The sequence below is a fragment of the Anguilla anguilla genome, chromosome 13 (assembly GCF_013347855.1).
Source record: "Anguilla anguilla isolate fAngAng1 chromosome 13, fAngAng1.pri, whole genome shotgun sequence".
NCBI classification, from domain to species: Eukaryota; Metazoa; Chordata; class Actinopteri; order Anguilliformes; family Anguillidae; genus Anguilla; species Anguilla anguilla.
In genome coordinates, this window is record NC_049213.1 from 1,454,708 (window position 1) to 1,468,642 (window position 13,935).

Here is a 13,935-nt window from a genome sequence, read left to right on the forward strand (position 1 = left end):
AAAAGGTTCTTCAGTATTGGAGGCAGGTCTTCTACCCCCAGGCAGTCAGGTTCCTCAACTCCCTGCTACCTCCCTCCACCCACTCTAGCTGAGACCCCACTCACACTAGCCATCACAGAATTTTATTTTGGAACCCTGTTGCACAGCAACCACTTATGAACTACACCCTTTCCCTCCCAGGGATGGTCCAGACTGATGCCATGTTTTCAGAACTTTATCATATCTGTTACATTACAATCTCTCTCTGGACTGCACCCCTTCGCTCTTTTTGCCCAGACTGCACTCTTTTTGCCCAGATTGCATTTATAATGCTGTGTCAATCCAGTCTATCCATAGAGTACACTGCGGCCACTTTTACTTTAGACTGCCCTGTGTATTTATTTCCCTATATTGCACCGGTCACGTCAACCACATTACGAGTAGTCTTTTGTATAACAGACAGAGAGGTGATCACAGATCACAGGAAACAAGCTTGTAGTACTCAAGTCCAGGACCATGACTTGTGACTCGACTCTGACTCGACCATCTGTGACTTGGGAATTGGCTCGGACTTGAGGATATTTTGGCTTGGTCTTGGACTTGATTTTACTGTATAAAAGGCTATTCATGCTGCACAAATAAAAAGGGAGAATCAAAGCCTTTGTCTCTCTGTACTTTAAATCAATTTTGCAATAGCTGTAAAATGTGATTATTATTTTTTCTTGTAGCCACTTCAGGGCATTAATATGAATACCAAAGAGAGAACTTGGAATGGGACTTAGACTGGTGATTGGGTGACTTGGACCTGGTCTCAGACTCGACTTGGAGTCGAAGTAAGGTCACTTGACACCACAGCCCTCCAGGACCCGGCGTTTGAGACCCCTGGTGTAAATTAGGGAAGGCAGGATTGGTTGGGCATGTGGGGACTACAGAGATAGAAGAGACGGGATACACTTCTCCACGCACGCGAGCTCTTGTGCTCTTTCTTCCTCTGCCTCCTCTTCAGCATGGAGTTACGGGGGCTCATGGGATGGGCGGCACGCGGCAGGGTGGAGGAGTTCTGGCTGGCGAAGCCCGATGTGGCGGTGGACCCGGGCGAGAAGCTGGCGGAGACCAGGGCTGAGGAAACAGAAGGGAAATACAGGTGAGTCCTGATACCAGGGCTGAGGAAACAGAAGGGAAATACAGGTGAGTCCTGAGACCAGGGCTGAGGAAACAGAAGGGAAATACAGGTGAGTCCTGATACCAGGGCTGAGGAAACAGAAGGGAAATACAGGTGAGTCCTGATACCAGGGCTGAGGAAACAGAAGGGAAACACAGGAAGCATTGAAGGTCCCGAAGAACACAGTGGCCTTCAACATTCTTAAATGGAAGTTTGGAACCACCAGAACTCTTCCTAGAGCTGCCCGCCAGCCAAACTGAGCAATCAGGGGAGAAAGGCCTAGGTTAGGGGGGTGACCAAGAACCCAATCGTCACTCTGACAGTGCTCCAGATTTCCTCTGTGGAGATAAGAGAACCTTTCAGAAGGACAACCATCTCTGCAGCACTCTACCAATCAGGCCTTTATGGTAGAGTGGCCAGACGGAAGCCACTCCTCAGGAAAAGGCAAATGACAGTTTGTTTGGAGTTTGCCAAAAGGCACCTAAAGGACTCTCAGAGCATGAGAAGCAAGATTCTCTGGTCTGGTGAAACTAAAATTGAACTCTTTGGCCACAATGCCAAGCGTCACGTCTGGAGGAAACCAGGCACCGCTCAGTACTGGGCCAATACCATCCCTACGGTGAAGCATGGTGGTGGCAGCATCATGCTGTGGGGATGTTTTTCAGCAGCAGGAACTGGGACTAGGACTAGTCAGGATCGAGGGAAAGATGAACGGAGCAAAGTACAGAGAGATCCTTGATGAAAACCTGCGCCAGAGCACTCAGGACCTCAGACTGGGATGACCTTCCAACAGGACAATGACTCTAAGCACACAACCAAGACAATGCAGGAGTGGCTTCAGGAAAAGTCTGTGAATGTCCTTGAGTGACCCAGCCAGAGCCTGGACTTGGACCTAATCGAACATCTCTGGAGAGACTAAACATCTCCCCATCCAACCTAACAGAGCTTGAGAGGATCTGCAGAGAAGAATGGGAGAAATACCCCAAATACAGGTGTGCCAAGCTTGTAGCATCATACCCAAGAAGACTCGAGGCTGTAATCGCTGCCAAAGGTGCCTCAACAAACAAAGTACTGAGTAAAGGGTCTGAATACTTATGTAAATGTGATATTTCAGTTTTTTATTTTTAATAAATTTGCAAAAATGTATAAACCTGTTTTCACTTTGTCATTATGGGGTATTGTGTGTAGATTGATGAGAATAAAAATTAATTTAATTCCCCGTCCCTCTCCGAACCTCCCCCTCACTACCCATCTTCCGCCGTGGCCTGAAGACTCATCTCTTCAGACTATACCTAGACTAACCACCACCACGCTGTATATTTCACCCTAAATCCCCCCCCCCCTTTTTTCATGACACTTGTTACATGTTGCCCCATCCCAGCACTTTTTGGTAATTTGTATTTGTCCTAATACTGTAGCTTATTCTTCTGCCTAGTTGGCTTTGCAGAGGTTAGGTCTGAATAGTGTTCACTGTGTGAACTAAACTGTGTTCTTGGCTAGAAATAGCTGCACAAAATAAGTATTGTACCTTACTGAACCTGTGTTTAGCAGTTGTCTATGACCATGAAATGCACTTTTTGTACATCACTTTGGATAAAAGCGTCTGGCAAATAAATGTAATGTAATGTTGATAATAAGGTTGTATCGTAACAAAATGTGGAAAAAGTGAAGGGGTCTGAATACTTTCCAAAGGCACTGTAGATAGACAGATAGATAGATAGATTCTTCATCGTCCACTTCTGTGGAAATTTGCCTTCGGCTTCACCATAGTTGCCGTAAAATAAAAACAAGTAGTCACGCAATGCGGACCAAAAAATTACATAATATAGTCAATATAGGGTCAGACTACACAGGCCACAAACAACCCAGTACATAGACAACATGACACAACAGAGCTTCAACTACCTGACCAATATGTTAGAGTGCTATGGTAGAGATTAGTAAGTCAAAACAAGGATTCATCAAAGGAATGGCATGCGGAATGAAAGACTTCTTAAATGTGTTTTTTTGAGGCTCTAGGTACTCTATAGCACCTCCCAGAGGGGAGGACGTCAAACTCATTATTTAAGCCTCCAACATGCAAGCAATTTCCTCCGTTCTGTATTAGGTATTACTAGACTGCATTAATGGCTCAGCTCTATAGGGTGGTACATATAATATATGTACAGTACACTGTCACCCATTTCTGATACCGCATACAATTACAAACTGCAATGTGCAACATGACACATACTGTGTATGTGCAATGCATGCATTCATATATTAATTTTGCCGTGATAATTTAAAAAATGGACATAGGTAGAATATAAAAGCTGAAATCCATTTTACTCAGCTGTTGAGTGTAATTACATTTGCAGTAGTCTTGGCTGTTTATGGGGTTACTGGAGGACGTCCATGTTGGCGTCTTGCAGTGGCTCGGGTGCTGGGTATGGCAGTAATTGACACAGGGGTCCCAAGAATGTGGATGGTCACTCTTTTGCACTTTCACTGCATAGAAAAAAACATACAAAACACAGTTTCTAATGAGCCACAGTTACCAATGAGGTTCAACAGCATCCAGTTTCCCAGTACTACTTGAAATGATGTAATATTTTAGCTACCGTGTTTGTGAAATGATTTATTCTCCTACCAAGAGTTCTGTAAATGAACAGGTACTACATGCATTCCCATTAGAACAGAGACAGTTCAAATTAATCCAACATCTCTAATACTCTGACACAGTTCTGATTTAATGCATTTTCAAATGTAATAACTGCAGCAAAATGCAATCAGTCACCCTTTGTGTTACCTTAGGTCATGTAATTTTACATCCTTGAGTATAGTCCACAACGGACAGCAGAATACACAGAATTTACAGATGAAAATGTCAGTTATATGTTAACTGTCCAAACATTAGAATTGTGCACTTTTCTGATTGACTAAACAATTAACAAGTTAGATTTTTCACACAGCATTTTCACCTTGTGCAAGGATATGCAGAGACAGGATAGTGGCGCACTGCAATATGACGGCCTGCGTGTTGTTGCTGGGAAGGGTTATTAAATGAAAGCATCACGGAGGAGTGTTTCATTAGCATTTTTATCATTAATAATCATAATGCAGCGGGGCTCGTCGCAAAGCCTGCTTCTCCATAATCTGCTGGGTCTGCTCCCGTCACGTTTGAATGATAATATCCTGCTCTAATGCCTCTGATTGAAAAAGATATTCTCAGCAGGAGGAAGGAACAAACCCATTTGAGCTTGACTAATGAAGTCCTCAGCCAACAGCACACTTTATAATGGCGAGTGGATGTGCGTTGTGCGCTTAAACTGTTATTCCTCATCCTGCCCTGTAGATGGCGCCCTGTCTCAGAGCCTGTCATTCAGAACCTGTCCCCAGGCGGGCAGTTTTGTTTGGGGGGCTTGTTTCTGACCTTTATGTGTGAGTTTTGAGAAACTGTTGGACTGGAACATGCAATTTTTCTGGCTTATCAAATATTCAATATTTGAAAATCAAAATTTGTCCTTAACTTCGACGTATATAGGCGAATGCAACAGTTACAATTTTTCTTCACAAAATCAAGTTTGACGAGATAGTTCTGAACTCAAAAAAATAATTATGTTTGTTAGAAACAAAATGCATATTTGCATTTAATTCTAGATCAGAGTTAAGGACAAACGTTGATGGAATGTCGGCCTTATGTCAGGGGTGTCTGCCTAGCCTACTTCCTGCTTAATCTGGTCTTTCGGTGTTGAAATCACAAAGCCACTCGCTAGACTATCACGGCGACATATCTGTATTTTGGAAGATGTCACTGCACAGAGAGACTGTGAATCCAGGTGAATGAATACCCACTCTGGGATTTGTTTAGCCAGAGTCTAAGTGAAACCCGTCCTCATGTACACAAACTGGCAGAACAGCACTGTGTGTCTGTTCCTTAGGCTTGATTGGTACTGAAGAGTATCAGCGGCTGGGGGTTTGTAAAGGCAGTCCACCTGTTTGTGCTGATTTCTCGCCTGAGGCTGTAACAGGGGGCGTAAGGGGTCAGCCTGCTCGGAATGACGCGTGGTCCCTCCCCAGGTGAGGAGACAGGTGATGCTTATCGGAGCGTGCCTGACACGCTTAAGCAGAAAGAACACAAACAAGCAGATGAACGTCAATCATAAGTTTGGGGCTTTCGAGCCAAATTGAGCCGAAAGAATACGGGGGAGAGAAAGTTTATTCCAAGGCAGAGTATTAGCATCGACCGGACCGGCTCTCTGTCATATTAATCTGGGATTAAGTGGCCTTAACTACAGTCTGAGTGACAGTTTGAGGGACCCAGTTAAAACTTATCTTGAAGTGTGTGGCGCTGTCTTGTTTGCCAGGCAGCAGGTTAACCGCCCAAGTCACCAAAGAGGACAGCCACCGCGACAGGGGGGAAGAAACAGCTCGTAAGCGTGTTTCCTTTCTTCGCCAAATGCAAAATGGCAAATCCTCACTCCTCACAGCTTACGCTAAGCTCATCCCGCACAACTTTCTAAGAAACGCAATTCTTATCTTCATTCAGGAGGATAAAAAAAAGTTGGTGACGGGGAAAAATGATGACACTGGAGCCATTGACAAAAAACCGATGTGACAGCCGAAAGCTCAAATCTCCTAAGGAGATTAAAATACTGACTCTTAAGGTGACATCAACCGTTTAAAAAAAGCCATGAATCTTAAATCGGAGGTAAGAACATGTTGACGGTTGATTACTCATCCGCTAATTTCCCCGTGCGCAGCTGCATGCGAGACAAATTGTTTTACAGGATTTATGCATGTTTTTCCTCCATGTGCAGGAGCACAGACATGCTGCAAGCACCTACTCTATTATGCTTTTTTAGTTTAAATTTTAATCATACTGTATCACCAAAATGCAATGAAAACTCTCCATAATGATAATACTGCATAATGCTTTAATTAAAGGAAACACACCCATGCAGCAATACTAAAGATTATGAATCTTGGAAGACAAACAGATATGATTCTGAACATGAATATAATTCTTCGGCAATGAGCACAACCAAATATTACACGTGACACGAGCATTAGTAACTTTGTGTTTACACATCAGGTCCCCCTTCAAAAAAAGATATTGATCTGAATGGGGGTTTCCTGGTGAAATAACAGTAAAATAAAAATAAAATATTTCAAAATTGACACCCATAGATGTTTGACAGCATTCCCTGAACTTAAGAGCTATAAACATTCTGCATTACCTGCAATTAATTTTCACAAGTCAGAGTTAAGGCAGAGACAATTTCTGACCAATAAATCCATGTCTCCGATACACACAGCCAATAAAACTGTGTCCCCCACACAACCAATTAAACTGTGTCTCCATTACACATCCAATAAAACTGTGTCTCCCCAACACACAGTCAATAAAACTGTGTCCCCGACACACAGTCAATAAAACAGTGTCCCCCGCACACAACCAATAAAACTGTGTCCCCCCACACACAGCCAATAAAACTGTGTCTCCCCAACACACAGTCAATAAAACTGTGTCCCCGACACACAGTCAATAAAACTGTGTCCGCCATCCACCCAATAAAACTGTGTCCCCAACACACAGCCAATAAAACTGTGTCCCCCTAACACATCCAATAAAACTGTGTCCCCCAAACACAGTCAATAAAACTGTGTCCCCCGCAGATGCCCAGTAAGACTGCTTAGTTCTGCTGTCCTGTACACATGCCTTACAAGTGAGACTCTAGCTTGTGTGTGTCTGCATGCTAAAATTAAAAGTTCTAATTGTTGACCCAGTTAAGAGTAGCAATAAATTGGATAAATTGGACCATGAATCATATCCTGGAAGGAAATATTCGTCTGCACACATTAGGAACTTCATGTCACTCAGGGAGACCTGCAAACTCTCTGCCCCTGCCACTGCCAACCAGCATTTTACATGCATAGTGATGCATAGTGTATGTCCTCTGCTGGTTTACATTCCGATAGTGAGGGCCGCCATGTGTTGAAGCATTCTTGGGATTTAATCTACATAGTAAAAATCAAATCTATTCGCCTCACGCAACACTTTCCATCGAAAGGGTAGAAAATCTTGTGTGCTCCATCAGGCAATGTTACATCACTACAAGTGGGTTCAATAAAATGTTTCTTATTTTCTTTCATGTAGAATGCTTAAGGTCCATCCATGCGTTATCTATACCAGCTCATCCTGAGGAGGTTTTAGATAAAGGATGTCCAAAGACAAGCAGGTAGGCTAATTGGAGACTCCAAATTGCCCATAGGTATGAGTGTGTGAGTGAATGGTGTGTGCCCTGCAATACATTGGCAGCCTGTCCAGCCTGTCCAGGATGTATTCATGCCTCTCACCCAATGCATGCTGGGATAGGCTCCAGCACCCCCCGCAACCCTGCTCAGGATAAGTGGGTATAGATAATGGATGGATGCCAAGAAACTGGCTTTGACATGGAAACAATGAATAAGTTAATAGTGAAGACTGTCATATTTAATTTGTTGGTATTTACAAACGTATTGGGTGAACCATGTAAGAATTACAACCCGTTTTATACATACATAGTTCCCCCATTTGAGGGAACCAAAATTAATTGGACAATTGGTTTCTTAACTGTTTCTTGGCAAGTTGTGCATCAGCATCCTTAGTTAATGCACAACAAAGCTAAGAAAAGGTCTAGAGTTGATTATAGGTATGGCATTTGCATTTGGGGTCTGGGGGTGAATACTTTTGTAATGAGAATTTGTTTGTAAAAAAACTTGTTGAATATAAAATATTTTTGTATCGTATATGTGTTGAATATACTGGGTGAGTGAAGGGGAAATGCCTTACAATCTAAAGGTTTTAACAGGACAGAATGTGGAAGTTCACCGTGGGCGAATACTTTCACTTCCTGAAGTTCAGGAGAGGTGAATACTCTGAAGGCACTGCAAGGGGAATTTAAGAGGCGGTGTTTTTGCCCACCCGTGGGGTCTGAGCTTAACTTGGGCAAATTTATGGTTTCCATGTGCCACTCAATATCAAAGATAATCTAGTGTGCATGGCTGAACACCTGCTGAGAACACACACTTAACTTTCTCTTAGCGCAAAACGCTTGAATATGTGCATGAATAAATCTGCCAGGGCAAAACAGGGTCACAAACGAAAATGTAGTTTGTAGCAAACAGCAGAGCCAGGCACACTAAATATACATCTTACAAGCCACACTTCTATTTAGGGACCTGTTTAGACCTGCAAGATTTACACATGTACTAAAGCATCTTTTGCTTTAAGTTTAAGCTATGGCTTGTAAGAAACAGCAAGGGATCCAGGAACACACTGACGTGTATATTTTACAAGCCATACTTTGACTTGGGAATTTACTTTGAGATGAAAACAAGTTGCCTGGAAACATATGGGTTTTCAGCTCAAGTCCAAGTGCTTTAAATAATTAATTAACATGCAAACTTAAAAGTGTCTTTTTGTATATTACACTGGTTTTATTCAATTAAGGTGAAAGTAGTGTTCAGTTGACTTGAATAAAGAGAACCGTTCTGTGTGAGACAATCACTGATTATTCTAAATTAGAATGGTTCCGTGTGAGACAATCACTAATCATTCTAGAATAGAAAGGTTCTGCGTGAGACAGGAACTGATCATTCTACAGAGAACCATTCTGCGTGAGATGGTCACTGATCATTCTAAAAGAGAACAGTTCTGCTGGAGACGATCACTGATCATTTTAAAAGAGAACAGATCTGCATGAGACAGGATCTGATCATTCTACAGAGAACCATTCTGCTTGAGACGATCACTGATCATTCTAAAAGAGAACAGTTCTGCGTGAGACAATCACTCATCATTATAAAAGAGAACAGATCTGCATGACACAGGAACTGATCATTCTACAGAGAACCACCCTGCGTGAAATGGTCACTGATCATTCTACAGAGAACAGTTCTGCGTGAGACACTCACTGATCATTCTACAAGTTGTCTCATTTCTTAATCAAGCAAATGAGATGGATACTGATGTTCTCCACATCTGTAAGTCACTCTCTGGATAAGACTTGCTCAGTGTTTGTAATGTCATGTAATATAAATACTATATTTTTGGATTCTGAGTCTCTGCTATTGGATTAAGATATATCATACGTATTTAAAAAGCTTTGGGTTTAACAGCATGCATATTAAATGCTGGCAGTATTAAGCAATAAGCCCCACCCTAACTCTGTTGCTATATATTATAAAAAGTACAAGCTTTGTAAAATATGGGTGACAAAGGGGGAAGAAACAAAAGCTACAGGCATTTCTGTAACAGTGGCTGACAGTAACTAGACACTAAGCTGATCTGAGGCTGACTTACATAAAGGTTGCCATGTCAATAAAATCTAGATACATGCTGATCGTATGCTGTTTTAATGATCAAGGTACACCATATGTACAATTCATTTAAAATTACAAGTAATAGGCTACCAAGTGTGGTGATATTTAAATAATTTTTCAAACATGTATGCCATTTAACTTGTCTGCATTCTACTCATTTGAACATAAAAGTATATATTTTATGTTCAAAACACGTAATATTGAAATAGAATGGCTGAAGCAAATTTGTGAGTACTGTATGTACTGTAAGACCCACTACTGTGAACTTGGATAAAGCTGTCATTGTTCTGTTAATTGCACCTTTTGATTTGAGAATATTAAATATAGTTATGTAATCTCAGTTTTGATATAGTTTTTTTTATTACTTAATGTGCACATGCACCCCTTTATTACTGGTTTAAAGACAGTTAAATGGCTTCCACAAAGCAGGTAGAACTAGTGTACTAGGAGGCTTCCAATGTACTTAAACTCAACACATCCACTCAGCTATTAATGAACAAGAATAAATAACCTCTAACACATTTTTGGGTCCTGGATTTACTGAACCACGTGTTCACCTGGCCACACTAGGAAGTGGTAATGAACACCACTATAAAATAATAATAATAATAATAATAATAATAATAATAATAATAATAATAATAATAATAATTAGGAGTATTACTATATTAATACAGAGTATATGTCTTGTATTGTGATTAGTATCGTTTGGGCCCCACCCACTCACTGGAGTCCTGGAGCCCCACACACTGACTGGAGTCCGGGGGCCCCAACCACTCACCGAAGTCCTGGGGCCCCGCCCACTCACCAAAGTTCGGGGGCCCCAACCACTCACTGGAGTCCTAGGGCCCTGCACACTCACCAAAGTCCTGGGGCCCTGCCCACTCACAAAGTTCTGGGGCCCCACCCAAAACCCACTCACCGAAGTCCTGGAGCTCCACCCACTCACTGGAGTCCTGGGACCCCAAAACCCACTCACCGAAGTCCTGGGGCCCCGCCCACTCACCAAAGTTCGGGGGCCCCAACCACTCACTGGAGTCCTAGGGCCCTGCACACTCACCAAAGTCCTGGGGCCCTGCCCACTCACAAAGTTCTGGGGCCCCACCCAAAACCCACTCACCGAAGTCCTGGAGCTCCACCCACTCACTGGAGTCCTGGGACCTCAAAACCCACTCACCAAAGTCGTGGGGCCCCACCCACGCACTGGAGTCCTGGGCACCACCCACTCACCGGAGTCCTGGGGCCCCGCCCACTCACCAAAGTTCGGGGGCCCCAACCACTCACTGGAGTCCTAGGGCCCTGCACACTCACCAAAGTCCTGGGGCCCTGCCCACTCACAAAGTCCTGGGGCCCCACCCAAAACCCACTCACCGAAGTCCTGGAGCTCCAACCACTCACTGGAGTCCTGGGACCCCAAAACCCACTCACTGGAGTCCTGGGGCCCCGTCCACTCACTGGAGTCCTGGGGCCCGACCCACTCACCGGTGTTCGGAGGCCCCGTCAACTCCCCGGAGGCCCCGCCCACTCTCCGGAGTCCTGGGGCCCCGCCCACTCATCCGGAGGCCCCGCCCACTCTCCAGAGTCCTGGGGCCCCGCCCACTCATCCGGAGGCCCCGCACACTCCCCAGAGGCCCCGCCCACTCACCTGTGTCCTGCAGCTTGCTGGGCAGCCGGCTGTGGTGGGCGGGCAGGATCTCCAGCTTGGCCTGGTCCGCCGTGCTGGCCAGCAGTTGAGTGGCCTCCAGCAGGGTGCAGTGCTCCGTGCTCGTCCCGTCGATGGACAGGATGTGGTCCCCCACGTGCAGCGCCCCGCATCTGGAGGAGGGGCGTGAGGCAGAACCATGAAAGACACACGCTGGCATATTCAAAATCAACATAAATCATACAAGTAGATGAGCACAGACATCAACTCATGAAGAAAAAATGTAACTAATTTTATTCACATAACAAAATGTGTGACCGTGCACACTTTATTATTAAGCAGAGTATGTGTCTCTCTGCTCGCTCCTGCAGCCCGAGCTCATGACCACACTTCAGGTGACCAGCGCCCTTTTTCCGAAGCAGGATTACTGAGTTAGCTGGATAACTGTGCTGAGTAAAACCCTGTATCACAGAGCAGGATTACTGAGTTAGCTGGATAACTGTGCTGAGTAAAACCCAGAACCATGCCATATCTGGAACATGGACTGTAAAGAGAACAGTTCCGGGTTCTACTCAGAGTAGTTATCCAGCTAACTCAGTAATCCTTCGTGAAATACATACTTGACTCCTGCTTAATTTGTAGTATTGGGTATGAGAAGCAAGCATGTGTCATAAATAAAATTTGTTTTGTGTTTTATTATTATTATTATTATTATTATTATTATTATTATTTCTGAGACTGTACATATTTTCCTGTGAGTCCATCTTGTAAAAATGGCTAATTAGAATTTATAATGAATAAGAGAGGTTCAGGTGACTATGATTAGGCTACTTTCGAAGCTTGATATTTTCACTTTATTTACAGTATCAGTGACACATAAAATGCATTGCCCCCCTGCCACATGTATGTTCCATTATCATAGCCCATCTTATTGACCCTAGTCGTAGCTGAAATATATACTGGTATTTCCTGATACGATTGTGCATCCATATTATTTCAGTAGTGGCAGCCTCGATATCGCTCTCACTGCGTCTTGCGTTCAAAACCTGCCTCCGTGACTTAGCTATGAGTTACTATGACAGCGGTTGTAAGTAATGTTCCAGATGTTTTCCAGAAATTGAGATGCATGTCCTGTAGACTAGCACGTTGTAATTTCTGGACCATATTATTGTTGGGCAGGGTTATCAGGGTGAAGTTTTCCTTTAAACTGCACAAGCCAGACATCTGTATCAGACTGCCGGCAGCAGAGCAGCATCAGAGCAGAAACACCGACGCTGGCAGCTGCTCTGCAGTGCTACAGCACTCCCAGCCATTCTGCGCCCTAGAGCACTGGTGTGCTCGGAAAGTAATCATGTCACAGGCAAAGAAAGTGTCGCAGCAGCACAAGATGCACAGATCACAGGAGCGTGAGATGCGGTGGCAGGCATGACTGTGAGAGAGAAGCACCTGTCCACGACGCTGGCGGCTTTGATCTTGTCGATGACGATGACCTGCTTGTTCCTGTGCGTGGCGGTCGCCAGCGTGATGCCCAGGGCCGTCCCGGGAGACTTGGCGATTTCCACCAGCAGGGGGCCGGAGGCGTTCGTCACCGTATCTGAGCGCCACAGACAAGGCAGCACAACAGTGAGCATCAACGCTGGTGACATGAAACCTTGCAGGGCAGTTTCCTTCACACTAGAAAGGCCGCGTGTTTTTACTGCCTTAAACCGCCCAGTGGCGTCAGGCTAATCCAGCATAACAGCCTTGATTTCAGCCCCCACAGTGGCCTAATTTCATACAGATCATGAAAGAAAATGAAAATTGTCTTGAAATAAAGGACACGACTGCATCAAATTCAACACTTTTATTTCTAATTTATATCGGGTTTGTTATATAGGAAAGGGAAAATGTGCGTTTTACAAGCAGTCATTTATTTCAATTATTATTATAACAGTCAATTATTTTAGTGTGATTATATCGGCAAAATTAGTTTTGATAGCGCTTGACCCAGCAATTTGTATCAAAGCATTGGTCATTCAGTTGCTGAATAGCGTGCTGGAGGAGAGAGAAACCCATTCACACCTGGGCATCCGTACATGTTACCTACTGTCTGGCAGGGGGGTTTGTGAAGAAAATGGCACAAAATGCCTGTATTTCCTTAATGAGTCGATTTTTTGGAATTCTAGCAACGCAGTTGCTTTAATCATTTGCATTTTTGGAGTAATTTGCATTTGAGGGCTGGGGTGGGTGGAGAGCGGTCACCACTTCTCTCTGTGACCACATCGGGTGGCAAACTCGCAGTCTGCGGGGGAGGGGGAGGTGGGCTGGGGTGGGAGGAGAGGGGTCACCACTTCTCCCTGTAACCATATCAGGTGTCAAACTCGCCACTCAACCAGACTGAAGGATGAAAAATATCATCTCTAATCGGCCACTTCAAGACCAGGTGAGGGGAGAGTGTAGGGAAAGAAGTGCCTCTTAACGTCTGATGTTTTCAGAAAGCGGGGAGTTTTTCTTGTTTTTCCCGACAAACACTCCGTAACCTTTTTCCTCTGTGGGGGAGTGGTGGGATGAAGCAACTGAGCTTATCTGAGCTTCGCTTGTCCAACATTCTGTGATGTTTTTTGTTTTCTTTATTTAAGGTAAATTATTATTTGTTTTCTAGAACTCTTGGGTTGTCTATGGACTTTCAGTGCATGCATTCAGTTTGCCCACAATACCTTTCACATATTAAAACCTCTGTCCTTTTCCTACCTGTATAACTACTATATTGCACAAAGACATAAAAACACTTAAGTATTCGAAAGAAATTAATACAGTCACAGCATTC

General features: G+C 44.0%; 1 protein-coding gene across 12 annotated transcripts in view; it reads right to left on the reverse strand.

The window, feature by feature from the left end:
- grip2b (glutamate receptor interacting protein 2b) overlaps positions 1-13,935 on the reverse strand; it is a 363,734-nt gene that overhangs the window by 47,547 nt on the left and 302,252 nt on the right. For all 12 annotated transcript variants that reach the window (XM_035389243.1, XM_035389239.1, XM_035389238.1 and 9 more), the window contains exons 8-11: positions 12,576-12,723; positions 11,133-11,302; positions 3,491-3,628; positions 946-1,098 (exon numbers count right to left, since the gene is read on the reverse strand). In XM_035389243.1, coding sequence (XP_035245134.1) covers positions 946-1,098; positions 3,491-3,628; positions 11,133-11,302; positions 12,576-12,723 — 609 coding nt within the window. The remainder of the gene's footprint in view (positions 1-945; positions 1,099-3,490; positions 3,629-11,132; positions 11,303-12,575; positions 12,724-13,935) is intronic.